The sequence below is a fragment of the Anomalospiza imberbis genome, chromosome 14, assembly GCF_031753505.1.
Source record: "Anomalospiza imberbis isolate Cuckoo-Finch-1a 21T00152 chromosome 14, ASM3175350v1, whole genome shotgun sequence".
NCBI lineage: Eukaryota > Metazoa > Chordata > Aves > Passeriformes > Viduidae > Anomalospiza > Anomalospiza imberbis.
In genome coordinates this window covers 19,311,060-19,338,278 of record NC_089694.1, presented here as the reverse complement: position 1 = coordinate 19,338,278, position 27,219 = coordinate 19,311,060, and the positions used below count along the sequence as shown (strand labels likewise).

The 27,219-nt window shown below is 49.3% G+C and overlaps 2 protein-coding genes across 4 annotated transcripts in view; one reads left to right on the top strand and one right to left on the bottom strand.

Annotated features, from left to right (window-relative positions):
• Window positions 1-991: 991 nt before the first annotated feature.
• IL2RG (interleukin 2 receptor subunit gamma) lies at window positions 992-4,789 on the bottom strand. The gene is made up of 8 exons (XM_068205335.1): window positions 4,543-4,789; window positions 3,620-3,710; window positions 3,197-3,384; window positions 2,920-3,062; window positions 2,662-2,831; window positions 2,130-2,231; window positions 1,975-2,059; window positions 992-1,873 (listed from the first exon to the last, which is right to left on the bottom strand). Exons 1-8 carry the CDS (start codon window positions 4,772-4,774, stop codon window positions 1,670-1,672), a joined length of 1,215 nt encoding a protein of 404 aa, XP_068061436.1. The 5' UTR covers window positions 4,775-4,789; the 3' UTR covers window positions 992-1,669.
• An 872-nt stretch (window positions 4,790-5,661) lies between these two features.
• Window positions 5,662-27,219, top strand: part of MED12 (mediator complex subunit 12) — a 41,267-nt gene continuing 19,709 nt past the window's right edge. For 2 of the 3 annotated variants that reach the window (XM_068205333.1, XM_068205332.1), the window contains exons 1-17: window positions 5,663-5,851; window positions 6,189-6,293; window positions 7,099-7,290; window positions 15,281-15,440; window positions 16,007-16,182; window positions 16,469-16,579; window positions 17,179-17,433; window positions 19,255-19,401; window positions 19,694-19,793; window positions 21,752-21,888; window positions 22,648-22,779; window positions 23,172-23,298; window positions 23,933-24,162; window positions 24,595-24,675; window positions 25,537-25,710; window positions 25,946-26,090; window positions 27,014-27,132. In XM_068205333.1, the coding sequence (XP_068061434.1) occupies window positions 5,753-5,851; window positions 6,189-6,293; window positions 7,099-7,290; window positions 15,281-15,440; window positions 16,007-16,182; window positions 16,469-16,579; window positions 17,179-17,433; window positions 19,255-19,401; window positions 19,694-19,793; window positions 21,752-21,888; window positions 22,648-22,779; window positions 23,172-23,298; window positions 23,933-24,162; window positions 24,595-24,675; window positions 25,537-25,710; window positions 25,946-26,090; window positions 27,014-27,132 (2,490 nt within the window). In that variant the 5' untranslated portion in view covers window positions 5,663-5,752. Of the gene's footprint in view, window positions 5,852-6,188; window positions 6,294-7,098; window positions 7,291-15,280; window positions 15,441-16,006; window positions 16,183-16,468; window positions 16,580-17,178; window positions 17,434-19,254; window positions 19,402-19,693; window positions 19,794-21,751; window positions 21,889-22,647; window positions 22,780-23,171; window positions 23,299-23,932; window positions 24,163-24,594; window positions 24,676-25,536; window positions 25,711-25,945; window positions 26,091-27,013; window positions 27,133-27,219 lie in introns of all 3 variants that reach the window. The other variant, XM_068205334.1, reaches the window with a different exon arrangement.

Genomic DNA, 27,219 nt, shown 5'->3' with positions numbered 1-27,219 from the left:
TGCCAGGATTTGGCTGTGCCAGAGTCTGGCTTTCCGAGGGCCTGGCTGTGCCAGGGTCCAGCTGTGCCAGGGCCTGGCTGTCCAAGGGTTTGGCTGTGCCAGGGCCCGGCTGTGCCAGAGTCTGGCTGTGCCAGGGTTTGGCTGTCTGAGGGCCCAGCTGTGCCAGGATTTGGCTGTGCCAGGGCCTGGCTGTCCAAGGGCTCAGCTGAGGGTCCCATTCTTCTCCCAAGCAAGCAGTGATACGATGGGAGGGTGTGCTGTTATGTGCCTCTGCCAGGGAAGGTTGAGGTTGGACATCAGGAAGAATTTCTTCCCTGAAAGGGTGATCAGACATTGGATTAGACTGCTCAGGTAGGTGGTGGAGTCAGTGTCCCTGGAGGAGTTTAAGGAACTGGTTGACGTGGTGGTGTTCGGACAGAGGCTGGACTCAATGATCTCCAACGTCTTCTCCAACATAATTGAATCTGGGATTCTGTAAGAGCAGCTGCAGGGGGCTGCAGTCAGAGTTGGCCAGAAAGGTCTGGTCATCTGCAGGGACAGCAGCAGTGGCTGAGAGCTGCAGGTGGCCCCAGAAGTGGTTGGACAGCCCAGAGCAGAGCCCATTGCCCAGTGAGGTCATAGCACATTGTCCAAGTGTGCAGGGAGCCCTGTGAGACAGCCAGGAGGGGGCTCATCCATGTGCTTGATGTTGATTGATGAACATATTGCCATTGTGAGCCTGGGACAGCACAGCTGGGGCAGTAGGACTGGCCCCTGTCTCACTGTGTATGAGAGGTCGGAGGTGTTCAGGCGTTGGGCCTGCAGTGGTGCTTTCCTCAGACCTCGCAGAATGAGCCTGGGCAAACCCCTGGTGGGCAGAGCTTTACTGCTCCGGAAACTGGGGACACAGGCGAAGGAGCAGTGAGGCCTGGGGGGAACTGCCAGGATGACACAGTGGCTTGCCGTCTGAGCCAGCACGGGCAGGACACAGGAACAACCCCAAAACCATGGATGAAAGGCAAAGAGGAAATTTATTTTCATTACCTCACCAACTACAGGACCCCCAAAGCAGCACCCAGGCAGAGGCACATAAGCAGGGATGCAGGCACTGTGGATCTTGGTCCACCCTAGAGGATCACTGAACCTGCTGTTTTTGCCTGTTTATCAAGGATTTGTGTAGTTGTGGTTTACCACTGTGATTTGATCTTTCCCACAGCAGGCCAGGAATCTCAAGCATGTTAAATAAGGTGCCACTAAGTCTATCACAGGCCTGTGTTATCTAAACATAGAAGTTCTACTTACTGAATACACGAAGCTAAACAACGATGAGTATGGTATATGTGTTTTTCCTACATCAGCTGCAAGGCACTTGAGCATATTTACAATCTTTCTTGCCTGTCTTTCCTTATTTTTCCACACTTGGCCCCCCTGGGACTCCTCATCCTGTGTGTCCCCATCAGTTGGCTAAAGGCTCCTGCCTGCTCAGCTGCAGCTGCCCACTCACCAGGACACGTCCCAGGGTGCGCTTGTGGGCACCTCAGAGCAGGGAGGGGCACTTGGCAGGAAGCAAGACCAGGGGTCCAGGGCATTTGGCAGAGGCATGGTAGGAGCGAGGAGCAGGGCCTGAGGAGCAGTAAGGTTTGGGCAGCAAAGCTGTGGAAAATGGGGCATGCAGGAGTGCAGGAGTGTGTCACACTCTCCCATAGCTGTTCTGGTAGGGGCTGTGCTCACTGGGGGTAGCTGGGGGCCCAGGCATTGGAGGTGGTGCATGATTGCTGCTGTCCCAGAGGGGCTCGTGGCTGTCCTTGGGTGGCAGCTCAGTCACATAGCAGATGCTCTCGCTGTAGTTGGGCTTGAAGCTCTCCACAACATCTTTGGGGACTCCAGTCCATTCCTCCAGGGAGCAGAGCAGGGTGAGAGGAGCAGCCATCCAGCCCAGCCCCAACCCCATGCAGCTGGGGTGAGCCCAGGGCAGGGCTGCCTGCACTACCTTACCTGGAAATTGCCGTTGTGGGTGATGAACAGCTCATCAAAATTCTTGCTGGGGTTGGGAATTCGGGGCATCAGGATGACCCATACCCTGTGCAGCAGAAGTGTGTTAGAGGGAAGAGCCCCAGTGCTGCTGCGCCCAGTCAGCTCCCCACACTCACCTTTCCATGCGCACCAGCAGGATGACAAAGACCAGCAGGAGCAGGCAGGAGGCAATGGGCACCAAGACCGTGCGGATCCCAAACCAGTACAGCTGTTCCTCCGTGCCTGGAAAGAGCGGGGGTGACACTGATCCCCAGACAGCACACCACCAAGGCAGTGGGGTAGGCCTGCAGGTGGCCTTTGTGGGTGGCCACAGCATTGCTCATGGCAGGGCTCAGCTGGGAAAAGAGCATGGAGAAGGAGCCTGTCCCCAGGCCCTGCCATCCTATCACCATAAGTAGCTGGTGACCCTGTCCTGGCCCAGCCATGCCCTCCAGTGCTAAGAAGCCCCTGGCAAAAGTCAGCAGGTCCCACTGGTGGGGTGTGTTTTGCTTCCAGAAGTACAAAGCATGCTGCTGCTAGCAGCCCACATGCCCAGATGGGTCTTGTCCCTACAGCTGCTGCCTCAGGCCATTCTCTGCTTGCTTAGCCATCTCTCGCCTGCTGAGCCCTGCCACGCTCCAGTCTATTCTATCCCACTGCAGCCCTCAGAACATACCCTTACTGGTGGAGTTGCTGCCCCAGATGACAGGAACGCTCCACTCGCTCCAGAACTGGGTTCTGCCACAGTATATGTTGACCTTGCTGCGCACGTAGAAGGTGTAGGACTTCTCATAGTCCACGCTGGGTAAGGAGAAGACATCTCCATTCACCAAGAGCTCCTGCAGAGACATGAGCCCTGTGCTGCTGGCTGGGATCACCTTGGAGGCTGGTGCACAGCCACAAGGGTGCTGTGCCCAGGGCTCTCACCGTCCAGCTGGTGTCCTTGTTGCTCTTGTACTTGACAGCATGCTCCAGGCACTTGTCTTTGGGGTACGGGGAGGCCCAGGTCAGCTGCAGCTGATTGTTGCTCATGTTGTGGATGGTCAGGTTGACAGGTGCCTTTGGTTTCACTGCAAGGGACAGGTAAGGCCCAGTGAGGGCTGGCCCCATGGCCAGGGCCCTGCTGCCAGCTGGGAGCTCACAGGGGAGCTCTGATAACCCACAGCCCTGCAGAGGAGAGGGGGATCCCCCCACCACTCTGTACCCAGGTCCTGAAGCTCCATGCGCTTGCTGGGGATCTCCAGGGTCTTGCCACCAATGCTGGCATTGATGAGAACATGGAAAGGCTGAAACTGGATGAGCTCATTCTGCTTGAAGTGGCAGCCGACCCTGACACCCTGGTCCTGCAGGTAGTGCTTGCACTCCACCTTCTTGTCAGACGTGTTCTTGTACCTGTGCCACAGTGGGTTACCAGGACTCCCCAAGGCCTCACATGCCCCAGCCCTCTCCAGGACCCCTCTCCCCAGCACATCCCATTCTGCTTGCTCTGGACACAGAGCTTGCCCCACCCTGGGCTTGGGGAGGAGAGGCCTGATGCCAGGACCAGCAAAGCTGGCAGCAGCCCCCCTGCACAGGGACCCACTGCTGGACACTGCTGTAGGACTGGCCATGGGGCAGGGGCACCTACCAGTAGAAGAGGGAGTAGTTGACTGTGGGCATCTCTCTGCTCCCCCACATGCAGTTCATGTACTCCTCATTGAAGAGGACACACTCCACCCCTGCAAGAAACAGACACTGCTGAGCATGGCCGTGCCAAGGCCCAGGGGAGCACAGGAGAGACGTGGCATGTGCCAGATCCCCGCGTATGCCTATGGGCCTCCCTCTGTGTCAACCAAACTCATCAGCCAGCACTGCAGGGGCAGGAGAAAGCCAGAGTCGAGCTTTCCTGGGTTGTAATGTAACAAAATGGAGCAAACAGGCTGTTTCTACACAGATGGAGAAACAGTGGAGATGGAGGGCACCTTCCTGCCAGCCCAGGAGGTCCTGGGATAGAGAGGGGCATTTTCCACAGAAAGCTGTTGTTTTACTGACAGCCAGACAAGGAGTGGATTTTTTCTCAGAAAACAGTGGCTGGGATGAGAGTGCCAGGTGGAAAGAAAAGCCTCTGTGTGCTGTCACCTTCCTGTGCACAGTACTACTGAGGTGACCAGGAAGGAAAGGGCAGCTGGTGCAGATCCACTGACCATCCTGGCCAGCGCCCACAGGTAGCACAGACCAATAGGATTTGCCAGTACAGTGATAGGGCAAGAGCACTGCAGGACTAGTAGCCAGGGGGCTGGTGGGGGCAGAAATGCTCCGGCACTGCAGTGGGCACAAGGACACCCCAACAGGGCTCCCTGCCTGACCCTCCTGACAGCTCCACCGCAAGGGGCCATATAGGTGCCGCAGGTCCTGGGACACATCAGGGGTCGCAGGGCCCCTGGTGTGTGCCACAACAGCACGCCAGCTCACACAGTCCCACATCCTGTCCTTGCCCGCCATCACTGCGGAGCGCCATTCCCCAGCCCCAGCCACAAAAGGGGCCCGTGGCCTTCCCATGTGCCCCCTTACCTGGGTGGCTGTGGGCAGCAGCAGGGTAGGGACCCGGCCCAACCAGGAGGAGGAGGAGGACAGGCACGAGGCAGGTGCCAGGAGCTGCCATGGAGGCTGCTGTCAGGGGACGCGTGCGAACAGCCTCAGCCAGGGCTGCCGGCTTCCGCACCACACTGCTTCCTGCCCCACGGCACCGCCTGCTCGGGGGCCACCCCACGTGCTGCCCCAGGGGCCACCTTATGGGGACCATGGCTCACTCCAGTGGGGCCCCACAGCCCATCCCAATGGGATCCCACAGCCCATCCCAGTGCAACTCCATGGCTCATCCCACTAGGATACCACAACTAACCCACTGGGACCCCACAGCACAATCCCACCGGCACCCCATGGCTCGTCCCACCGGGACTGTGTCACCCTCCCTGCTCAGTTGCCACGCCTCACACCTCTTGGACCTCCCAATTCATCCTGCCGTGTTCCCATGGCTAATGCTGTAGGGATCACCGCCAGGGCTCCCCCAGGAGCATGGCTGGGATGGGGATCCCAACGCCCAGCCCGCCTGGATCCCTGGGAGCATCACTGGCAGGCACCGAGGAGGTCGGAGGGGGTGGCTGCAGGGAGAGTCACAGCGGGGCTTGTGTGTGTGACAGTAGGGCCGGTGTCCGCGGGGGCTGCTGCCGGCGCGGTGCTGGCCGCACCGGGGCTGTTGGTGGCCGGGGTCCCGGAGGCGCTCCGGTACCGGGGCCGGCGGGCAGCCAGGCCCGGGGCGAGGCGGGGCTGGTGTCGAGCGATCGTGGCCGGACACGCCACCGGCGCGGCGGGCCCCCCGGGCTGCCTCGTCCCTCTTCGGCACTTTCCGGCTTCGCTCGGAGCGGGCTCAGGGCATCCGGCACTGCTCGGATCTCTCCGGCGGCGTTCGGCTCCGTTTGGCCTCGCTCGTCCCTGCTTCGGGAACGCTCGGCTCTCTCCGTTCACTCTCGGATCTCCCCGTCTGCGCTCGGTGCTCTTCGTATTTCCTCGGTCCAGTCACAGCATTACTCGGCTTTCTCCGTCAATTTTCGGCAATCTTCGGCAACACTCGAGCATTTCCGGTGACGGTCGGCACTCTCCGTACTCCTTCGGCCCGGCTTCGGCGGCGCCCACCTGCCCCGGCGCAGCGCGCAGCGCGCAGGCGCGGGCGGCCCCGGCGGCCCTTGTTGTGGCCTGGCCGCCCCCGCCCGGCCGGCCCGCCATGGCGGCCTTCGGCGTCCTCAGCTACGAGCACCGCCCGCTCAAGCGCCCGCGCCTCGGCCCGCCTGACGTGTACCCGCAGGACCCCAAGCAGAAGGAGGTGCGCGGGCCGGGCGCGTTGGGGGGACCCGGGGTGCAGGACCGCTGTGCCGGGACCGGACCTGAGGAAGCGCCGGGTTAGCGGCGCGAGGGCCGGGAGCTGGGCGAGGGGGCGACGTTCCGCCGGGACCCCGGGGTTGGGGGGCGCTGGCCGGGCCGGGGGAGCCGCGGTCTCCGTGCCCCAGCAGTGGCCTGGGCGGTGCCTGGTAGCGAGGGCTGGGGGAGGTCGGGGGAGCAGCCGGGCCTCGGCGGGTTCAGCCCCCACGGAGGGGACAGGAGCTGCGGCGGTGGGCGCGGAGAGGCCGTGCCGGGCCCTGCTGACCGTCCTTCCCCCGCAGGATGAGCTGACTGCGCTGAATGTCAAGCAAGGCTTCAACAACCAGCCGGCGGTCTCTGGGGATGAGCACGGCAGTGCCAAAAATGTCAATTTCAACCCGGCGAAGGTGAGGGACGTCCCGACGGTCGAGGGCAGGTTTGGCAGGGCAGGCAGCTGGATCCTGAACAGTCCTGGGTCTCGTTCCTTCCCTGTGTCGAGAACTAGGAGATCTTTGCCTTTTGTATGGGTGTTTTTAAGACTTCACCCTCTGTTTCTGTAGAACCCAAGTTCTGCATTCGTTTAGAACTGTGTCCCACCTCTGAAAGAGTGGGTTCTTGTCTGACTCAGTGCATCTTAGGGCCAGGCCTATGTCTGCAGTCTTCATTAAGCCAGCATCTAGAACTCCTTAAATTCTGCAATTAAAGCACAAGGCTTGATAGTAGGAGAGAGACACTTCTTATGGGTTTGGTTACATGATGGTAAAAAGAAAGTACGATTTCATGAAACATCTGGAAATTTAAAAATGGGAGTTATATAATAGACTTCAACTCCATTTTTCCAGTCTCTGAAATCAAGATGTTGACTTCCTGACAAAACAACCAGCAATGACCTGGATTCGAAGGCAATCAATAAGCACAGGATATTTGTTTTCCTTGGCTGACTTCTGTCTGAGGAGCCTTCTGTATGTTTTGACAAGTATTTTTAAAGGGTTGTGTCCATCTCAACTTGAGTCGCTGCTTGATTATTGTATGAGTTGTCTAGACACATTCATCTCTGCAAGTATAACGAAGGAGTTATTGGCAGTTACTTTGTGTTTCAAAAGCTGATACTGGTGAGACTTCTGGTAGGAATGATAAATGGTATTTTAAGCACACTGATCAAGTCTTTGACCTCTGAAATGTAATATATCTTTTTTTTTCTTTCTCCTCCAGATCAGCTCAAATTTTAGCAGTATCATTGCAGAAAAGCTACGGTGCAACACCCTGCCTGACACGGGGAGACGGAAACCCCAGGTCAATCAGAAGGATAACTTTTGGCTGGTAACAGCACGTTCTCAGAGTGCCATAAACAACTGGTTCACAGATCTGGCTGGAACTAAGCCTCTTACTCATCTTGCTAAGAAGGTATGTTACAGGAGAGGCAGCCTAGCAGGGCAGAGAATTTAATCTGCTTGTTTCTGGAGGTTTTCTGAAGGTCTCTACTGTTTGGAGAAGTTCCTTGTCTATACATCTTGTGAAGTTTTCAGCTTGAAGAGTGGATTTGTAGTGGAAGTGTAGGCTGTAGGATGACTGTAGTCATCCACAGTTAGAGATCTGGTCTCCTGGCTGTTATTTTGAGGTGTGTTCAGCTTTACCTTTTAGCTTGTAGGACATGACTGATTTCCTTTAAGGTTCCATTGTTTTCAGAACAGCTGCCGCTGTTGCCTTTGGTCAGTTGTTTAGATTAGGACATTTCTGTTGTGGAGGGTTTCCCAAGTCCTCAAAAGTCATAGTGAGAATTACTGCAAATAATCACCTAAATGACTTCCCAGACTTCTGTTGCAGTGAGGTGTTTCTGCTTTTCAGCAGAGGACAGTACATGTGCTATCACTCAGCCAGGCTACAGTATTTCTATGCCCTGGAGTCTAGGGGTAGATATTTACCTTATAGGTGTGAATTCAGTAGAGTATGACATTTTATCAGGGGTCTTGGTTTGGAAAGACAGCTCTCTGCTAAGGAAGGCAGAGCCTCCCCTGAAATGGAAAAAATGTAGATCCCCTCCCTCCAAATTGTTATAAATTTGAAATTAAGGGGGGTTCTCAGGTAAAAATATAGGAGCAAGAATAACAGTTTTTTATTAGGGAAGAAAACAAAAAAGGTAAAATAAACAATGCAGTGAACCATAAGAACACTGACAGAGTCAGAATACGACCTGACACCCCATTATCCAGGGTCTTGGCAGCAGTCCAATTGGGAATTATGGTTTTAGTCTTTCTGGAGTGGCAGGTGTGGTTGTGTTGGAGCACTGATCCTCTAGAAAAGGTGTAGTCTTCCTTTGAAAATCCAGTGGAAGAGGCAGCTGTTCCTCTGGGAAATCCAGTGCAGGAAAAGCCGTGCTGGTGTTCCACAAACTCAAGATCATATCCAGGTAGGAATGCTTGGCTCCTCCCTCTGAGCGGAGCATCTCCCAGTGGGATGTAATAGTTCTTCTCAGTCATGCAGTGACATTCAATGGCCCATTATCAGCAGATGTCTCCCCTGAGAGAGGATTGCTTGTGGAAGAGATAAGGAAAAATGCCCTCTTAACAGAAGACAACTGCCATACAGATGGCAAATAGAATACATCTTGCTTCTCAGTCTGGGACATTATCCACCCCTTATTCTATTTTCCATCTGTATGACAATGAAACCTTACACACTGTTCTCACTTAAGACTAGGTTTCCCTGTGGTACACGGGCTTTCTCCGTCTTTCTGCATTACCCACCAAGTGCAACCAGGTCCTTGAGCAAAAACAACCCCACGAATGTGTTTGTCTTTGCCTGAGGTGGGACTAATCTAAACAGTCTTTCCTAAAATTCCTTTCATATGTACCACAGGGACTTTATCTCCATCCACTGTGTGCAAGGGTTCAGACTGGGCAGGACCAGCTCAATTGATGGACCCTCGGGTGTTGACCATTCAGGTGGCTTTTGCTAAGTTCACCTCCCAATTTCTAAAAGTTCCCCCGCTAAGTACCTTCAGGGTAGTCTTAAGTAGTCTGTTGCACTGTTTAACTTTCCCAGCAGCTGGTGCATGATGGGGGATATGATATATCCATTCAATACCATGTTCCCTGGCCCAGGTGTTGATAAGGTTGTTGTTGAAATGGGTCCTGTTGTCCGACTCAATTCTCTCAGGGGTGCCATGTCTCCACAGGACTTGCTTTTCTAGTTTCAGGATGGTGTTCCAGGCAGTAGTATGAGGCACAGGGTAGGTCTCCAACTATCCAGTGGTGGCTTCTACCATGGTCAGCACGTAGCGCTTGCCTTGGCGTGTCTGGGGCAGTGTGATGTAGCCAATCTGCCAGGCCTCCCCATACCTGTACTTGGACTACTGCTTACTATACCATAGGGGCTTCACTCGTTTGGCTTGCTTGATGGCAGCACACGTCTCACAGTTATGGATAACTTGAGAAATATTGTCTATGGTTAAATCCACCCCCTGGTCTCATGCCCACTTGTAAGTGGCATCTCTGCCCTGATGGCCTGAGGCATCATGGGCCCATCGAGCTAGGAACAACTCCCCCTTATGTTGCCAATCTAGGTCTGTCTTCAACACCTCTATTTTTGCTGCCTGATCTACCTGCTCGTTTTCTCGTGTTCCTCATTAGCCCAACTCTTGGGGACATGGGCATCTACATGACGGACTTTCACAGGCAGCTTCTCCACTCGAGTGGCAATGTCTTTCCATACATCAGCAGCCCAGATTGGTTTTCCTCTATGCTGCCGGTTGGCCTTTTTCCACCTTTCCAGCCAAGCCCACAGAGCATTGGCTACCATCCAAGAATCAGTATAAAGGTAGAGCTTTGGCCACTTCTCTCTCTCAGTAATGTCCAGGGCCAGTTGAACGGCTTTGAGTTTAGCAAGTTGACTTGATCCACCTTCTCCTTTGGTAGCTTGTGCAGCCTATCGTGTGGGGCGCCATATGGCTGCTTTCCACTTCCGGTTCATCCCCACGATGCGTCCCTAGGAACCGTCAGTGAAAAGAGCACAGCGTGTTCCCTCTGCTGGTTGATGGTTGTATGGTGGAGCTTCTTCAGCACGTGTCACTTGCTCTTGCTCCTCTTCATCAGTGAGACCAAAGTTTTCACCTTCCGGCCAGTTTGTAATTATCTCCAAAATCCCGGGGCTATTCAGGTTTCCAGTACGGGCGCGCTGCGTGATGAGAGCAATCCATTTGCTCCATGTGGTGTCAGTGTGGTGGTGGGTAGTGGGAACCTTTCCTTTAAACATCCACCCCAGCACCGGCAGTCGGGGTGCCAGGAGCAGTTGTGCTTCCGTGCCAGTCACCTCCGAGGTGGCTTGAACTCTTTCATAGGTGGTTAAGATTTTTTTTTTTCTGTGGAAGTGTAGTTGGCTTTGGACCTTCTGTAGCTTTGACTTTAAAATCTTAGTGGTCGGTCTCCTCGTCTTCCTAGGCACTTTCTGCTAAAGGCTCCAGGACAAGCCATTGTTCCTGGCTGCAGAGTAGAGCACATTCTTCACCTCTGGTCCCGTCCTGACTGGGCTTCCTACTATGTACTCAAGGGCTACTACATGAGCAACCTCCTGCTTAATCTGAGCAAAAGCTTGTTGCTGCTCAGGGCTCTAGTGGAACTCATTCTTCTTGCGAGTGACCAGGTAAAGAGGGCTCACGATCTGACTGTACTCAGGAATGTGCATTCTCCAAAAACCTATGGCGCCTAGGAAAGCTTGTGTTTCCTTCTTGCTGGTTGGTGGAGACATCATGGTGATCTTGCTGATGACCTCAGTTGAAATCTGATGTCTGTCTCGCCACTTTACTCCTAGGAACTGGATCTCTCCAGTAGGTCTCTTGACTTTCCTCTTCTTGATGGCAAAGCCAGCTTCTAGCAGAATCTGGATGATCCTCTCTCCTTTCTCAAATACTTCCATTGCTGTGTTCCCCCACACAATGATGCCATCGATGTACTGCAGGTGTTCTGGAGCTTCACCCTTTTCCAGTGCAGCCTGGATCAGTCCATGGCAGATGGTGGGGCTGTGCTTCCACCCCTGGGGCAGTCAGTTCCAGGTATACTGCACACCCCTCCAGGTGAAAGCAAACTGAGGCCTGAATTCTGCTGCCAGAGGAATGGAGAAAAGCACGTCACAATGTCAACAGTGGCGTACCACTTTGCTGCCTTGGACTCCAGCTCGTACTGGAGTGCCAGCATGTCCGGCACAGCAGCGCTCAGCAGTGGAGTCACTTCATTCCAGCCATGATAGTCCACAGTCAATCTCTATTCTCTGTCAGACTTGTGCACAGGCCAGATGGGACTGTTGAAGGGTGAGTGGGTTTTGCTGACTACCCTTTGGCTTTCTAGTTCACGGATCATTTTGTGGACGGGGATCGCGGCATCTCGATTAGTCTGATATTGCCGGTGATGCACTGTCAAGGTGGCAATTGGCGCTCATTGCTCTTCCACCCTCAGGAGTCCTACTGCAGATGGGTTTTCTGATAGTCCAGGCAAAGTGTTCAACTGCGTAATGTCCTCTGCCTCTACAGCAGCTGTGCCAAAAGCCCACCCAAGTCCCTTTGGGTCTTTGTAATAGCCGTTCTGGAGGAAGTCTATGCCCAGAATCCACGGGGCCTCTGGGCCGGTCACAATAGGAGGTTTCTGCCACTCCTTCCCAGGCAGGCTCACCTCAGCTCCCAACAGGGCCAATTGCTGCGATGCCCCCGTCACCCCGGCAATGGAAACAGGTTCTGCCCCCACATGTCCCGATGGTATCAGGGTACACTGCGCACCAGTATCAACTAAGGCATTGTATTTTTGTGGTTCTGATGTGCCAGGCCATCGGATCCACACCGTCCAGAAGATCGGTTTTCCCGTGCCTCTCCCTGGTTAGAGGCAGGGCCCCTCTAATCCTGGTTATTATTTCTTTCCTGGACATACATGGTAGAGGTACCTTCAAGGGGATCTGACAGTTCATACTCGGCAGCTCAGTCATGGGAGGTTGAGACTACCTTCACTTTACTGGAACTCCCTCGGTTAGTGTTTCCCTCCTTGAGTTGATGCACCTGTGCTGCCAGGACAGAAGTGGGTTTCCATCCCACCTTCCCACATCTTCCCCATGGTTACGCAGAAAGAACCACAGGTCAGCCCATGGGGTGTACCCTCTCTCTCTAGCTGGGGAGTGCTGGGCTCTGATTTTGGGGCTTGTGACTTGCACTGGTGCCATGTGGGAACTGTTTCTCCTCACCTCCTCCCTCATCTCCTCTTTGAGTTCCTTGACCACAGCAGAGACATCAGCTTGCATCGGGCCATTGATCATACTCCCATAATTTCTAAGCTTGTTGGCAGCAGAACCCACTGTCTCTCGGTTGGTATCAGCATTAATCGTTGCAATGAAGGTGGTGTATGGAGATGGCCGGAGATTTGCCAGGCTCCACAACGTTTGCCCTGTGCACCTGACCTTGTCAAGGTCATTATCATGTTGTCCATCCCTCCCAAAGAGTACCTCCAATACTGCCACTTCTCTCAGCTGTTGGATCCCTTCCTCAAGGGTTTTCCAGTGCATTCTATGGTGGTGCTCCTGCATTCTCTCCTTGTGGACAAACCTCTCTCTGACACTCATTAAGAGCTGCTCGCAGAGGAAAAGGGACCCTGTCTCCCTTACAAAAATCTGATTCATACCTGAGTCCTGGGTCAAGGGTCCCAGATTCCTTGCCTCACCACCATCCAGTTGCACGCCTGTACCCATAAGGTGCCAGACCCGAAGCCTCACGTCCCCATCATACAACGTCCTTGTGCAGATTACGGAGACTTTTGTACGTCAGAGACTCGGTGATGATTGCAACCTCTGGCTCCCCTGTGGGTTGTGAGGGCCCTTCCCTATCTGAGTGCTCTGATTTCATCTTAGATCTCCTTGTTTCTACAGGGGCAACTGCTGCTGGCCGTGACTGCCTTTGCAATTCAGCTGGAACCTGGACAGTTGTAACATCTGTGGCTTCCACTGCTGCACTATTAGACTCTTCCTCTTCTAGGCAGGGGGAGGGCTTCTCACCAGCTGGGGAAATGTACTCCTTCAGCATCTCACACATCTACTTCACCAGACCCCCCACCCAATCTGGGTAGTTCCTATCTGGGGTGGGCTGTGGGGCAGGGTCAGGGTCTGGGGCAGCAGCATCCCTAGTCTCTGGTGCCGTGTCAGGTTCTGGGGTAGGTGTCAGAGTGGTTATCCAGGTTAATATTCTTTTATCTCTAAATGTTAACTAGAACAGGCCTAACAGCAGCACCAGCCACTGTATGATATCATTAGTATTTAGAGTGGATCTGAATGCTTCAAAAACTGGTGGGGCAGACCCAAAGAGATGATTAAAGGGTTGGGAGAAAATTTCCCCCAGTATTATTTCCTTACAGTAGGGGCCATTATTAAAGTAACCCAAACAACATACAGTTAGTGTGTGATAGCTCTGAATCCATGTGCCTGCTTTCCAGAGGAAGTTAAAAATCCGTGAATTTCTCACCGTATTCACCCGTAAAACAAACAGGATAACAGCCACAGTCTAGCCTTGGTTATAGGACCCATGTTTAGATAAGGGCCTGCAAATGGGAGAAATACAGCCACGATTACGTGCCAAACCGGGGTGGGCTGGGCCACATGGTGTCCCTTAACAAGGTTTCAATAGCAGCACATAAATATTAGATTACTCAAGAACTGTTATTCCCTTTTTTGTTTCTATGCCCTGGAGCCTCATGTTGGGCGCCAAAATTTGTCTTGGTTTGGAAAGACAGGTGTCTGCTAAGGAAGGAAAAAAGGCGATCCCCTCCCTCCAAATTGTTATAAATTTGAAATTAAGGGGAGCTCTCAGGTAAAAATATGGAAGCAGGAATAACAGTTTTTTATGAGGGAAGAAAACAAAAAAGGTAAAATAAACAATGCAGTGAACCAAAACAACACTGACAGAGTCAGAATACAACATGACACTCTGTTGGTCAGGGTGTTGGCGGCAGTCCGATTGGGAATTATGGTTTTAGTCTTTCTGGAGTGTCAGGTGTGGTTGTGTTGGAGTGTCAGGTGTGGTTGTGTTGGAGCAGTGATCCTCTAGAAAAGGTGTAGTCTTCCTTTGAAGATCCAGTGGAAGAGGCAGCTGTTCCTCTGGGAAATCCAGTGCAGGAAAAGCCATGCTGGTGTTCCACAAACTCGAGATTATATCCAGGTAGAAATGCTTGGCTCCTCCCTCTGTGCAGAGCATCTCCCAGTGGGATGTTATAGTTTTTATCAGTCATGCAGTGACATTCAGTGGCCCATTATCAGCAGATGTCTCCTCTGAGAGAGGATTGCTTGTGGAAGAGATAAGGAAAACTGCCCTCTTAACAGAAGACAACTGCCATACAGATGGCAAATGGAATAGTCTTGCCTTGCAGTCTGGCACATCAGGCTTGGTAGGAATGGAGATAGCTCTCTCTCAGTGGAAACCTGCAATCAGGGTGCTTGTTAATCTGGTATGCACTGTGGAAAAAACATAACTCCTAGATGCAAAATGGTCTGAGTCATTCCTGGGGGGAAAATAAAGTAATCAGATTTTCCCAGAATCCGACTCTTTATAAACTTAGTCCTTCTTTGTGTTTTGACTGTCATTTTCCTGAGGTCATGGTGAAAGCTTGAAACGTTCAAGGTTTTCCCCTGTTTTCCTGCTATGAGCTCCATCCATTTTCATGAACTTAGATGTGAAAGAGCAACTGTCAGTAGCCAAGTAGTCTGACTTTCAGGCATCAGAGAGTAATTGGGAAGAATGTAGGAAACATAGCAGGTAAATGAACATCAGGAATTCAGGGACTTGAAGGTACCTGCCAAATTGACCTGTTTTTTGTGAATTTTTTTCATTCCTCTGTGAAAACACACATTCTTTTGCTCTCCAGAGTATTGTGTGGAAATGAGCTCCACAGCTGCACTTTTCTCTACGATGTGTTATTGCTTCCTGGTTTATAGTCCTGCAGTCTGATGATTTCACTGGTATCCTCCTATGTTATATCTTGAATTTTGAATCTTGGATTAATGAATTCCTTCCTACTATGTACTCAGTTCCCTGATTCTTGCAGTCTTCTGCTGAGTATTCATGATATTTTGAGACTTCTGTAACCCCTTGGTTTTGTATACAAAGTGAAGTGTCCTGTCTTCACTTTGCCTGGCAAATACTCTGTCCTGAGTCTGTATCTTTCATAGCTCTTTATGTGCTTTCTGGAGGATAACCTCCAAGATGTTTGCAGGATTCAGGGCATGGATTTACAATGACGTAATTATGTTTTTTGTGTTCTTTCAATTTTTTTTTGTTTCTGTTTGTACTGAAATGCAGCTCTGGTACTGTTGCTTTCTGACCACAAGTGAATTTCGGCAGTGCTTGGTTCAATTTTCCCTCTCCATTTCATTACAGGTGCCCATCTTTAGCAAGAAGGAAGAGGTCTTTGGTTATTTGGCAAAATACACTGTTCCAGTAATGAGAGCAGCATGGCTCATCAAAATGACTTGTGCCTATTATGCTGCCATCACGGAAACGAAGGTGAAAAAGCGTCATGTCATTGATCCCTTCATTGGTAAGCACTCTGTGTGCAGCACTGGGTTTGTCCATCACAGCTGTTTCCTTCTAAGCCTGCTCTTGATTAGTAAGAGGTAGCCTGGAAATCCAGATAAACTTGTTTCCTGCTGATAAATCCTTAGGTTCTGATGTGAGTAACTGTCTGAACAACAGGCCCACCTGTGAAAGTATACTGAAAAATGAGTCTTAGCAGCCATAAATACTTCCTGGGAGTCTTACTTTCTCCCTCTTAAGTTCTACTGAGCTCCTTTGCTGCCTTACCTGTTTTTTACTTACCATATAAAGATTGTAAAGTTGCAATTTAGTGATGACTGATTAGCTACTTCCCAAGTGAATATGTACATTTCTCAGAGAATTTTGGTATGTTACTCCCTGTCTGTGTTTCCAATTTCATTAAGCATTACTGGATCCAACATCCTTTGCATCCTGGCCTGCTCCAATTTGCTGTGGTCTAGAAGAGTTCCCCTGACTGTTCTGTTTTTTTTGACTTTCCGCCTATGCACCATCCTGGTTCTTTCCTGCTTATCTTTGCCACAGTGCTCACTGCTAACCTATTTTCTCCAGAATGGACACAGATCATCACCAAGTACCTGTCAGAGCAGCTGCAGAAAATTGCAGAGTTCTACAGGCAGCTCCCAGGGCAAGGCTGTGGTTCACCATCAGGACCAATGCCCCAAGAGGTGGAACAGGCTTTGAAGCAGTGGGACTACAATGAGAAATTGGCTATGTTCATGTTCCAGGTGAGGGACTATCAGGGGCTGCTGGGTCAATGTGAGCAGAGGAGGGCAAGGCGAGTGGATGCCAAATGATTTATTTCTGCAAGATGCTCTCTTTCCTAGTGAACAGACCACTAGAACTAGATGAAATTTTGTGCTCAGTAATAGGACAGGGGTAGCACAGAACTGTGAAAACCTCCAGAGTTATTTCCACTGTTGGAGTGCAAGTGCAAGCTGCTGCTGCTCTGCCTTGCCTTGGTGGAGGTTACTTCAACTTTTATCCATTTGCTCTGCTTTTATCTGTGTGCAGGATGGCATGTTGGACCGGCATGAATTCCTGACATGGGTTCTCGAATGCTTTGAGAAGATACGCTCAGGAGAAGATGAATTTCTGAAAATGCTCCTTCCTTTGCTGCTGCGGGTGAGAAAAACACTCTTGTTTTAGGAAAGTGCTGACTTCTGCTTTGGCCATCCCCTTCCTATTGCCTAAGGGGATAATGAGTTGTTTTGCACCAAGAACACCAGGGAGTGTCCCTGTGAGCATCCTTCTTAGCTCATGCAAGGATGTCTTTTTAGTCCTGCTCTTTTCCGGTTTTTATTCTCCTTTACCCTTTTTCCCTGCACTGGATTTGGTAATCCCTGCCTGTGCCAGAGCTGTGATAGTTCCACTGATTATGTGCCTGTGCATGGAAACTGCTCCTTTCGTTCCTTTGGTTCCCTTCTTTACTTTCGTTCCCTTCTTTCCTTTCTCTTGCAACAGATTCTGGGCGAATCTTTGAAGCTCTGGGAAGGCTGGGTGTGGATACATTTTTATACATTAAGTCGTTGCCAGAGAGCATTTCAAGGGCTTTTCTGATGCTTAGTAGCCAGTGAGTGATCCATGATGCTAAGGAGCTCTCTGTAGAAAGGAGCTGCCTCTTCAAGGCAGTGTCACACAGTGTAGTACATTGGGAAGGTTGGGGTTTTCTCTTGTGTTTCTTGTGACAAGGATGTTTGCCCCTCCTTCCATCTTCCCTGCAGTACTCTGGAGAGTTTGTGCAATCTGCGTACCTGTCCAGACGTCTGGCCTACTTCTGCACCCGCAGGCTTGCTATGCAGCTGGATGGTGCTGGTGGGCACCCACCACACATCCTGTCTGCCCAGTCAGGGAATGCTCTTCCTTCAACTCCCAACCCTCAGCCAGCTGCAGGGAATCCTCCTCCCAGCCCTTTCAGCGACTTATTACTGTGCCCCCAGCACCGGCCAGTGGTGTATGGGCTCAGCTGCATCCTTCAGGTAGGTTTAAGTAATGGTGATTCTGAGGTTAACAGGGACAATTTGTGTGCCATCACAGAAAAATTATTACAGTCTGAGTCAGCAGTAAGTACAGAAATATCAAACCATGATTATCTTTGCTGATGTGCTACAGAGCTTTTGTCAGCGCTGTAGCAGTGCCCTTGACTGACTTGCATAAGAAAAATGAGTTGAAATAGAGCCTTTTGCTCTACTCACAGGTGCCTCACATAGCTGGGAAAGCTTTACAAAAGAAGGGATGAGAAAGAAACGGTTATTTCCCATGTGTATATCAATAGCAGGTTTTCATCCAGGAGAGGAAATTATGCCAGAAATTAAAGTGCTTTGTAATTTTGTCAACTCTTAAAAACAAACATCCCCTCATCAGAAAAAAAAAGTTCCCACAGAACAAAAATAAAACAACCCACAACCAAACAGCACACACAAGAAACAGACCCCACTTTACGGAAGAATGTAGTGGTTTAGGAGTGCTAGCAGACTGTGCTAGGTGGGATTGATTAAACGTTACATTGCAATAAAAGGGCAAAGTTGCCAATGCCTTACTGATAGATGTTTGAAGAACACGTGCTGTGGTGACATTGTGGGATTCAGTCCTTACTGTCCTGTGTCAGAGAGAGGCAAGTTCTGTTCAGTGTGTTCATTTATTCATCACTGTGTTTTTCTCCTTCAAGAGGAGAGTGACTAGGTGAGGTGGGTCCGTGCAGGCGTGGAGATCATTTCTTCCAGGGAAGAAAAGATTTGTTAAAGCAGAGAAGGTTCCAGAGAGTGCAGGATGGAGAAGGAGTTGGAGAGGAAAAGAGCACAAAACTTGTGAATCTGCTGCTCAAGAGAGAAACTTGAGATGAAGGAGCCCTGGCAGGATCAAGAAGCAGTCAGCCAGCTCTCAGAGAAAAAGAAAATTCCTATAGTACAGTTGGCTAGAAGTAAGGATCTTTATATAAGCAGGGGTTAAAGAGCAATGTAGGGTTATAAATAAACCCTTTGCATTCTTATTAAGTCTTGTTTGCTTTCTGTTGAAGTTTAGAGGGTTTTTTTTTTCTATTTTTTATGTGATGAAACATGTCTCTAATATAAAAGTCTTGTATCTGGGGAGCTTACTTTAGGGAAAATAGATGAGCATATCCCACCTCAAAGGTATGTCTGATTTGGAGTTCAGACACAACCTGCTTTAAAAGTTGGTGTTGGTAAATGATAGTCTGATCTTTAGTATGTCTCAGTGGAAAGAGGTGCATTTCTAAGAATTTCCATAATTCCAAGAATGTACATAACTAACCTTTGCTGAAATGTTCTCAAGATAAGCCGATTCTTTGGTTTGAGGGTCTAAAACAGCTTTGTGAGCCAGAAAATGTAGGGGAGTATCATAGGAATTGTTTAGTGAAGTTTTTTCTGTGTTTATGTGGGTCTACAAGATCATAAAAGAACGAGAATGCATATACCATGGTATTGTTACTATAATAATCAGACTTGTGATTATCAAACAAAATGGTTTAATTAATTTAGGTCTGTTATCTCATATTTCTTCTCAGACTTTACATGCAGTTGTAAGTCACTAATGTAAATGCTGCTTCTGGACCATGAGGGTTGGATTGTGCATTGGGGGTGTGAGTTTGTATGGTCCAAAGGGTTTTTCAGAGCTTAGAACAAAAGAAAAAAACCCCAACCCACCCAGACAGTGAATATGCTGTGTAGAGGATAATGACTGGCTGGGCAATAGGATAAAGTAGTGGTTAGTTCTGTAGAAATGTAACTTAATTGTTTTGACCTTTATTTGCTCAGTGATACTGACTTTTCTATCTGTTGCAGAGTATCATTTTGTGTTGCCCGAGTGCCCTTGTGTGGCATTATTCCTTGACTGATAGCAGGATAAAGACTGGCTCTCCATTGGACCACCTGCCTATAGCCCCTTCCAACTTGCCTATGCCAGGGGGGAATTCAGCCTTTACACAACAGGTGAGCAGCCTTCAGAAAAGGGAGCTCTTGTGGTTTGGGATAACAGCTGCATCTTAGCTCTTTCAGAATTTTCTTTTCATGTTGTGTGATAAGCAGATCTGGAAGTACTGTCTCAATCCCTGGGAATTAAGTGCTCTTATTCTGCTATAAGCCAGATAGTGATGTCCTTGGAAGATGGGCGAAATCTAAATTTTAAATAGAATTGCTGTCAATCTCTTTGTTTTCTAATAATTTTTTTCACAGGACTTCTAAGGCATCCTTTTGTATGTTTACACAAGTCCATTGTTTCTAGGTTCGGGCAAAGCTGCGTGAAATTGAACAGCAGATAAAGGAACGTGGCCAGGCTGTGGAGGTTCGCTGGTCATTTGACAAGTGCCAAGAAACCACAGCAGGTAACTTGCTGTAGGTTAAAGTTTCCTTCCCCCTGATCCATGTGCTACTCTGACAAAAATCATGTCTGGCTATTCTGTTTGATTTTTTTCCTATTTACTACTGTTTGTATTTACTGTCAGCAGTAAGACATGGCTCTTTTTTTTTTGCAGAGCAAAATCTTACAGGGGTCGATTTCTTTAGCTTTAGGGGGAGTTTCTGTTACTAGGAGCTGGAAATATTTACCAAGGAACTATACCCTTGTCTGTGTGCCATGGTCTTAATGCTTTCCCCTAAAATCTCCTGTTGGCCACAGTGAGAGTCAGGATATTAAGATGGGTGGACCCCTGCCTGACTGGTACAGCTTTCTTTGGGTAGTGAGCCCAAACAATGAGCTCACAGAAACTTCTTATAGAATTGTGGAACGGTCTGGGTTGGAAGAGACCTTAAAAATCAAGTGGTCTCAATTCTCCTGCCATGGGCAGGGACACCTTCCCCTAGGTCTGATTGCTCAGGACCAATCCAGCCTGGCCTTGAACACTTCCAGGAATGGAGCATCCACAACCTCTCTGGGCAACCTGTGCCACTGCTTCATCACCCTCACAGGGATGAATTTCTTCTTAACATCTTGTCTGAGTCTCTTCTCTCTCCATTTAAAACCGTTCCCCTTTGTCCTGCCCTTGTAAAAAGTTTCTCTCAAGATTTCTTTTAAGCCCGCCTTAGTATGATAGGTGACAGGTCACCCTAGAGCCTTTTCGTCAGGCTGAACAATCCCAACTGTTCCAGCCTTCCCTCCTAGGAGAGGTGTTCCATCCCTCTAATCAACTTGGTGGCCTCCTCTGGACTCACTCCAACAGGTCCATGTCCTTCCTGTGCTGAGGACCCCAGAGCTGGAGGCAGCGCTGTGGGTGGGGTCTGACCAGAGTGGAGCAGAGGAGCAGAATCCCCTCCCTCCTTCCCCTGCTGCCCACAGGGCTTTGGCTGCAGTCCAGGACACACTTGGCTTTCTGGACTGTGAGTGCACATGGCTGGGTCCTGTCCAGCCTCTCATCCCCCAGCATCCCTGAGTCCTTTTCTGCAGGGCTGCTCTCCATCTGTTCAACCCCCATCCTGGATCAATACTGGGGTTGCCCTGCCCCAGATACAGCACTTTGTACTTGGCCTTGTTGAACCTCATGAGATTCCCATGGGCCACTGCTGGAGCTTGTCCAGGTCCCTGTGGATGTCATCCATCCTTCAGGACTATCAGCCAAACCACTCAGCTTGGTGTCATCTGCAGATTTGCTGTGGGTGCACTTGATCTGTGTCTATGATCTATGTCACTCATCGCTGATGTCCATTGGGACTTTGAGCCTTTGACCACTGCCATCTGGAAGTGACTGTCCATCCAGTTTCTCATACACTGAACAGTCCAGCATGCCTAGTGCTGTGTAGGCCCTCCCATTGTCAGAAAAAGTATTTTGGCAGCAACACCAGCCATGGAGCCATGTATTAATAGACTGGGCCCGTCTGTTCCTTCCTATGTCGTTGTCTGTAACTGGAAGGATAGAAGAGAAAACAATCTCTGTTCCAGAATCCCTTTCTAATGGTCAGTTCCAAGGTCCTGAAGTCCCTTTTGATTTTCTTTGGATTACACTTGTGACTTCATCTCCTTCTCTGTGTGAGACCAGTAAAGTCTGAAGGTTGGACCAGGCTAGGAAGTTTCACGATTTCATGTCCTTAACCTGGGCACCAGGAATGCATCAGACTTCCCTTAAAGAAGGGTCCACCTGGCAATTGGATCAAGGGTCCAAACCCTTTCTTCCACTTAGAAGAGAATCACCTACAGCTACAACCCATCTTTTCTTCCTTGTGGAACTGGTTTTGATACGAGATGTAGGCCTTTCTGACCTTAGCTGACCTTGGTAACACATCTGGTGTTGCTCTAGAGTCTGTTGTACCAGGTGCCAAATACACATTTTTCTTCTCTGTTCTCTTCTAGGTTTCACTATTGGCCGTGTATTGCATACCTTAGAAGTTCTGGACAGTCACAGCTTTGAAAGATCTGACTTCAGCAACTCTTTGGATTCCTTGTATAACAGGATATTTGGGCTGGGTCCAACCAAAGACAGTCATGAGGTGCTCTGGGACTTGGCTGCTGGGCCCTGGTCTTGAATTTGGCTGTTTCTTGTTTATAACCACACTGTTAATTGTCCTGTGTCTGCAGAGAGCTGACTAGGTAGTGGCCTTTGGCCAAGAGACATGATCTCCATTGTAAAGGATTGCATGCAGCTCTGCTAGGGAGGTACTAAAATGATAGTGGGGGGGGTCTGTGCTCTAGAAAGTCCAACAAATACATGTAAGCTTGAGAGAATTCACTGATGAAAGACTTGAGTCTGCATGCCAGATTGGTGCTAAGGACTTGTTATGTCAGTATTAGCCTGGTCACATTTTGGGCTGGCTGCTGATTCCTGGGACCTCAGAGTTCAGGTTCCTTTTAGCCTGGGAGTTGATGTATTTATGATGTGTAGGGCCATAGTGCATCCACTACTGCATTGGTCCTGCCAGCGGCAGGACTGGCTGTTCATATACTTTGGATGAGGGTGTCGAGGAGTTGTGTAATCACTCATGCTGTGATTAGCACTCTATAGATGTGCTGCTGGAAGAGAGATGATTTTCTCAAGCAGTCAGTCTGAAGATTTGTCAGGGGCTGTGGACCTCGCGTTGCAAAATGGAGTCAAAGCAGGAGGGCTCTAGCTTGACATCTGTCCTCCCTGTTAGGAGGAGGGGAATGTAGCAGTCTTCAGGCTCTATTCTTTGGGGAGTAGATCCACTGTTATATCTGCTTCCCTCTTCTGCTTGGCTCAGGTTCTCACTGCAGTGCTTATATCCCCCCAGATCTCCCCAGACGATGACGCAGTGGTGGCCTTGCTGTGTGAGTGGGCTGTCAGCTACAAACGCTCTGGGCGCCACAGGGCCATGGTTGTGGCCAAACTCCTGGAGAAGCGTCAAGCAGAGATCGAGGCTGAGGTGGGTCCTTATTCCTGGAAGGCTGGGACCAGTAAAGGAGAGCAGAAATTACCTAACTCCTATTACACCAACAGACAAAGGCTGATCAGCACAGTGCCTCTTGTCACTGGTGCTGCTAATTATGGCATTTGCTCCATCTGACCCAATGTAGGTCATAAATGAGCCTGTGGGATGGTACATATCCCATTTCTTGGATACATTTGAGGACAGCTGATTGCAGTGCAGAAGTGCTGACATACTTGGAGACTGTGCAGTAGCTTACTGAAACCTGTGTGGTGGCTTGCTTAGAAGAGCAAGATAGAAAAATTCTCTTGAAGACTTCTTTTTTGAGATATATGGATAGGAAGTTTCTCCTCTGTGTCAGCAGTCAGTACTTTTTTTTGTTTCTGCAGAGATGTGGGGACTCTGAAGTCGTGGATGAGAAGGGCTCCATCTCCTCGGGCTCTCTGTCAGCAGCCAGTGCACCTGTCTTTCAGGATGTCCTTATGCAGTTCCTTGACACTCAAGCTCCTATGCTAAGTATGTAAATAAGAACTTGTGGTCTCCCATTTTCTAGCTTTCCCTCTCTTGCAAACTTTGAATTTGTGTGCAGTTCTCTTGTGTGTAGGTATTGGGTGTATCTAAATTGTCTATCTGGCTTCCTTGCAATTCAGAGCTTATCTTGGAGAGGGAGGAAAAGCAGCTTGCAGGGCCAGATGACAGAAAGATGATACAGAGGGACTTCTGTTAACAGAGCATTGGCCAAGGATAAATGAGTTTAATCAGGAATTACTTCAGGCTGAGAACTAAAGGGAGATTTTTAACTGGTGACAGAGCTCTGGCTCTGATGGGAAGTTCTGCAAAGAGGTTAAGGGGGGTAGGATAACAGGTCTGAACGATGCAGGCAGCTGTTTGTACACCCAGGAATAGCACTTCTAGGCTAAAGTCCAGTGCCTCTGGGCTGTGACACTGGAGAGATTTTGACTTACTTAATTGCTAATTTTTGAAACTGGACTTTCTGCTTTCATCCCTGCTGTAATCTCAGAACTGTGTATCAGTCACTGTGTGGAAATCTCAGGAAATGCTTTCCCTTGCCCTAGGTTAGGAGGCTGGTGTTGCCTATAGTGGTGCAGAACTACTCTGATAGCCCTGATTGTCTGTGTTGTCCTTTCAGCTGATCCTGGGAAGGAAAATGAGAAGGTGGAGTTCTTTAATCTGGTGCTACTGTTCTGTGAGCTAATCCGACATGATGTCTTCTCCCACAACATCTACATGTGCACGCTCATCTCCCGGGGTGATCTCGCCATGGATTCTCATGGGCCTCGCCCTCCCTCACCCTTTGATGACCCTGCTGAGGAACATGACAGGAAAGAGACAGAAGGGAGCAGTGGCATCAAGCTGGAGGTGAGAGCGTGAGCACCATGGCCCTCCTGTACATCTCTGTGTTGTGCATGCCTGTTTTACCAGCTTTGCAGCCTCCTTGCTGTTGCCTGCTGGAGAATGTACCACTGACTCCTGCTCTTCCTTCCCCCAACTTATTTCCTTAGCATTTCAATTTAAGGTTATGTTCTAAATGACTGGAAAGGACCTGCAGATTGCAGAAGGGTGGATAGGAAAATCTTGCATGGCTTGATACAGAGCAGCATATCATGAGGTGCTGTACTGTGTGAGGCCTGTTCATAATATTTGAGGCGTATCAGGCTCCAACTTGCCAGGCACCATGGGTGTGGTGGCATACTGTTGTCACCGTCCAACACGGACGTCAATGTAGTCAACAAATATTCTCTTGTTCCCTGATGCATGACTGAGATGTAAAGCTGCTCTGTCTGTTCCTAGGACACGGGTCTTTCAGAGCCCATGGACATTGACCACAACCCCAGCATGCTCTTTGATGACATGGAAAAGACAGACTTTTCGGTACGTTCCAGCATTTCCTGTTACTCAGTAAGTAGGGTCAGCGTGTTGTAGTGAGCCCAGGAGCAGCATGTGCCTTGCTTTTGTGTATCTCCTGGAAGTGGCTGGGTTGTAAGGCAGTTCACATTGCAGAAGGTCCATGTAACCTATTTATGTAGCTTGGTGTTCATCAAGGCAGAGTGAGTCCCACTTGTTCCTGGGACCTCTTATGCTCTGGCTACTGCCAGCCCAGTGTTTGGGCAGGGTAGGAAGTGTGCTGCTTGGAAGGGGATGGGAAATGAATGACCATGATAGCATCAGATTGGGAGTGACCAGTTGCAGAAGTTTTCTTGATCCTGGGAGAAGACACTAGTCTGCTTTCATCCTGTGTGGCCTTCATTACTGTTTCAGGTTTACAGTTCTTCATATCTGAGGGCATAGTTCATGGTAGCAGAACACTTAGAAGCACTTAGCAGTAAAATTAACTCGTGGTGCTTGAAAAATCCCTGAGTACCTACATCTGTCCAGCCATCTCTGACCTTTTAAAGTACATGTCCGGCAAGTGTGATGTAAAGCTATATGCTTTCCCAAGATCCTCACTTCTGTGGAAGGGGCTGTTTCCAAAATGCTAAGCTATGAATTTATTACTCCTACTGTGTTATTTCCTGTTGTGTTTAACTTAATATACAACATGGACTGGAAGCAAAAATAGGAATAGTGTCTTGGCACATTATCTTGGTTTTTGCCTTAAGAACTGGCTGTTTTTCCAACCCTTAATTTTCCTCCTCCTTTTTAGGCCTGAGTAGAAGTACATTCCTTCAGCAATCTTTACTGTTGCATGACCATGTTACCTAACAACGTCTTCTTGTTGTTATGTCTCCCCAGATGTTTTCTCCACCAATGCATTGTGAATCTAAAGCCAGCCCTTCCCCTGAAAAACCAGATCCTGAAAAGGAAGCAAAGACTCTGCTGAAGGATAAGTCTGTGGAAGGAATGCTAGCATCGCTATATGACCAGCCTCGGCACATCCAGTATGCAACACACTTCCCTATTCCTCAGGTACGAGACCTGCTCCTATCTGCTCCCCTCTTGCTGCCCTTGTCATGAGGCTGCTGTCTCTCCCTACTGTGGCTGGCTAAGGAGCAGTCCTGCTTTTCTGGATGGCTCTTTGCTTACTCCCAGAAAAGCTTCTGAGATGAAGGTTTTCTTTTTCTTTCAGAGATGCAGATGTGAAACAAGATTAAAGCATTCAGCCTTGTAGTTGCTAATGCAGTTGTCTCTTTTGGTTCTCCAGGAGGAGTCATGCAGTCATGAGTGTAACCAAAGGCTGGTAGTTCTTTTTGGGGTTGGAAAACAACGGGACGATGCTCGGCATACGATCAAGAAGATAACCAAAGACATTCTAAAAGTCTTAAACAGAAAGAGCACTGCAGAGACAGGTTAGTAGAGCTTGAGACACTCCTTTTTGAAGTAAGAGTATCTTTCCAGTTGGCTAATTCCCTTGTCTAGAGTCTCACAGTGAAAGGATTTTACACAATCCACAATATCTGGTAAGAGGTACTAGTGAATGAGTCTGGAATGGTGCTCTGTTTTCAAACATACTAACCAGCAAGTAAGACAATTGGTTTCCTGCAATGTCTCTTTAATTAGCTTGTCTTCAGAAGAGAATTGAGTCATATAAGGTTCAGAGTGACACCCTGACCAAACCTTTGGCTTTTCATATTTTATTTTATTTATTCTTGCATTCAGATCCTTGTACAAGAAGCAGAAAACAGTTTGCCAATGTGTATTTGGCAAAGACTTTACTAAACGTGTCGTTCTGTTACTCTTCAGGAATGTGCTAAATGCGTAGGATACGAAATTTGGATAGCTGGGTCAAAATCAACAGAAAGCATCTGATGTCCAACAGCTGAGAATCTGGCTACAATTTTCTTTCTTAGTCTGACTCCTGAAAGGCAACATAAAATGTGGTGAAAAGATGATGCTTTAAAATGTGGAGTGCTCTGACAAAGAAACTTTTGTGGCTGAGCATCTTCAGTCCAGAATGCCTGTTCTCATCAGAGAATAGGTATATTTCCAAATCAAGACAGAAGGATACTCCAAGGAGTACTTTCATTTGGGATAAACTATAAACTTGATGTTTGCCCTACTATCATTCTTAGGTTAGGGATTGCTTAATTGGTTTTTTCTAAATTAAAGATAGTCCTTATCAACTTAAGGTCTAGGGCTCAGGCTTTTTGCCTGTGCTTCATGACAGGGGCTGATCTTGCTGGGGAACTATCAGAAGCTGATGGCTGATGTTTAAATCCTCTAAGGAGGAAAGCAGCCTAATACTGTTTTCTGCTGTTTTCAACTTTGGTAGGTGGGGAGGAAGGCCAGAAGAGGAAAAAGAGCAAGCCAGAAGCATTCCCAACAGCTGAAGATATCTTTGCAAAGTTCCAGCACCTTTCTCACTTTGATCAGCACCAAGTCACATCTCAGGTATGAAAATTTGAAGACTGCTGTCTTTCTTGGGCCCTGACAGTATCTCTTTGTATTGCTGAGAGCAGCTTCCTGGAAGGAGATGGG

Excerpts from the sequence above, each read along its gene's own strand:
- IL2RG (XM_068205335.1), bottom strand. The coding sequence starts at position 4,774 with ATGGTCCCCATAAGGTGGCCCCTGGGGCAGCACGTGGGGTGGCCCCCG. Across the intron at positions 3,711-4,542 it reads TGCTGCCCACAGCCACCCAG|GGGTGGAGTGTGTCCTCTTC; the intron begins GTAAGGGGGCAC and ends TGTTTCTTGCAG. Across the intron at positions 2,832-2,919 it reads ACAAGGACACCAGCTGGACG|GAGCTCTTGGTGAATGGAGA; the intron begins GTGAGAGCCCTG and ends ATGTCTCTGCAG.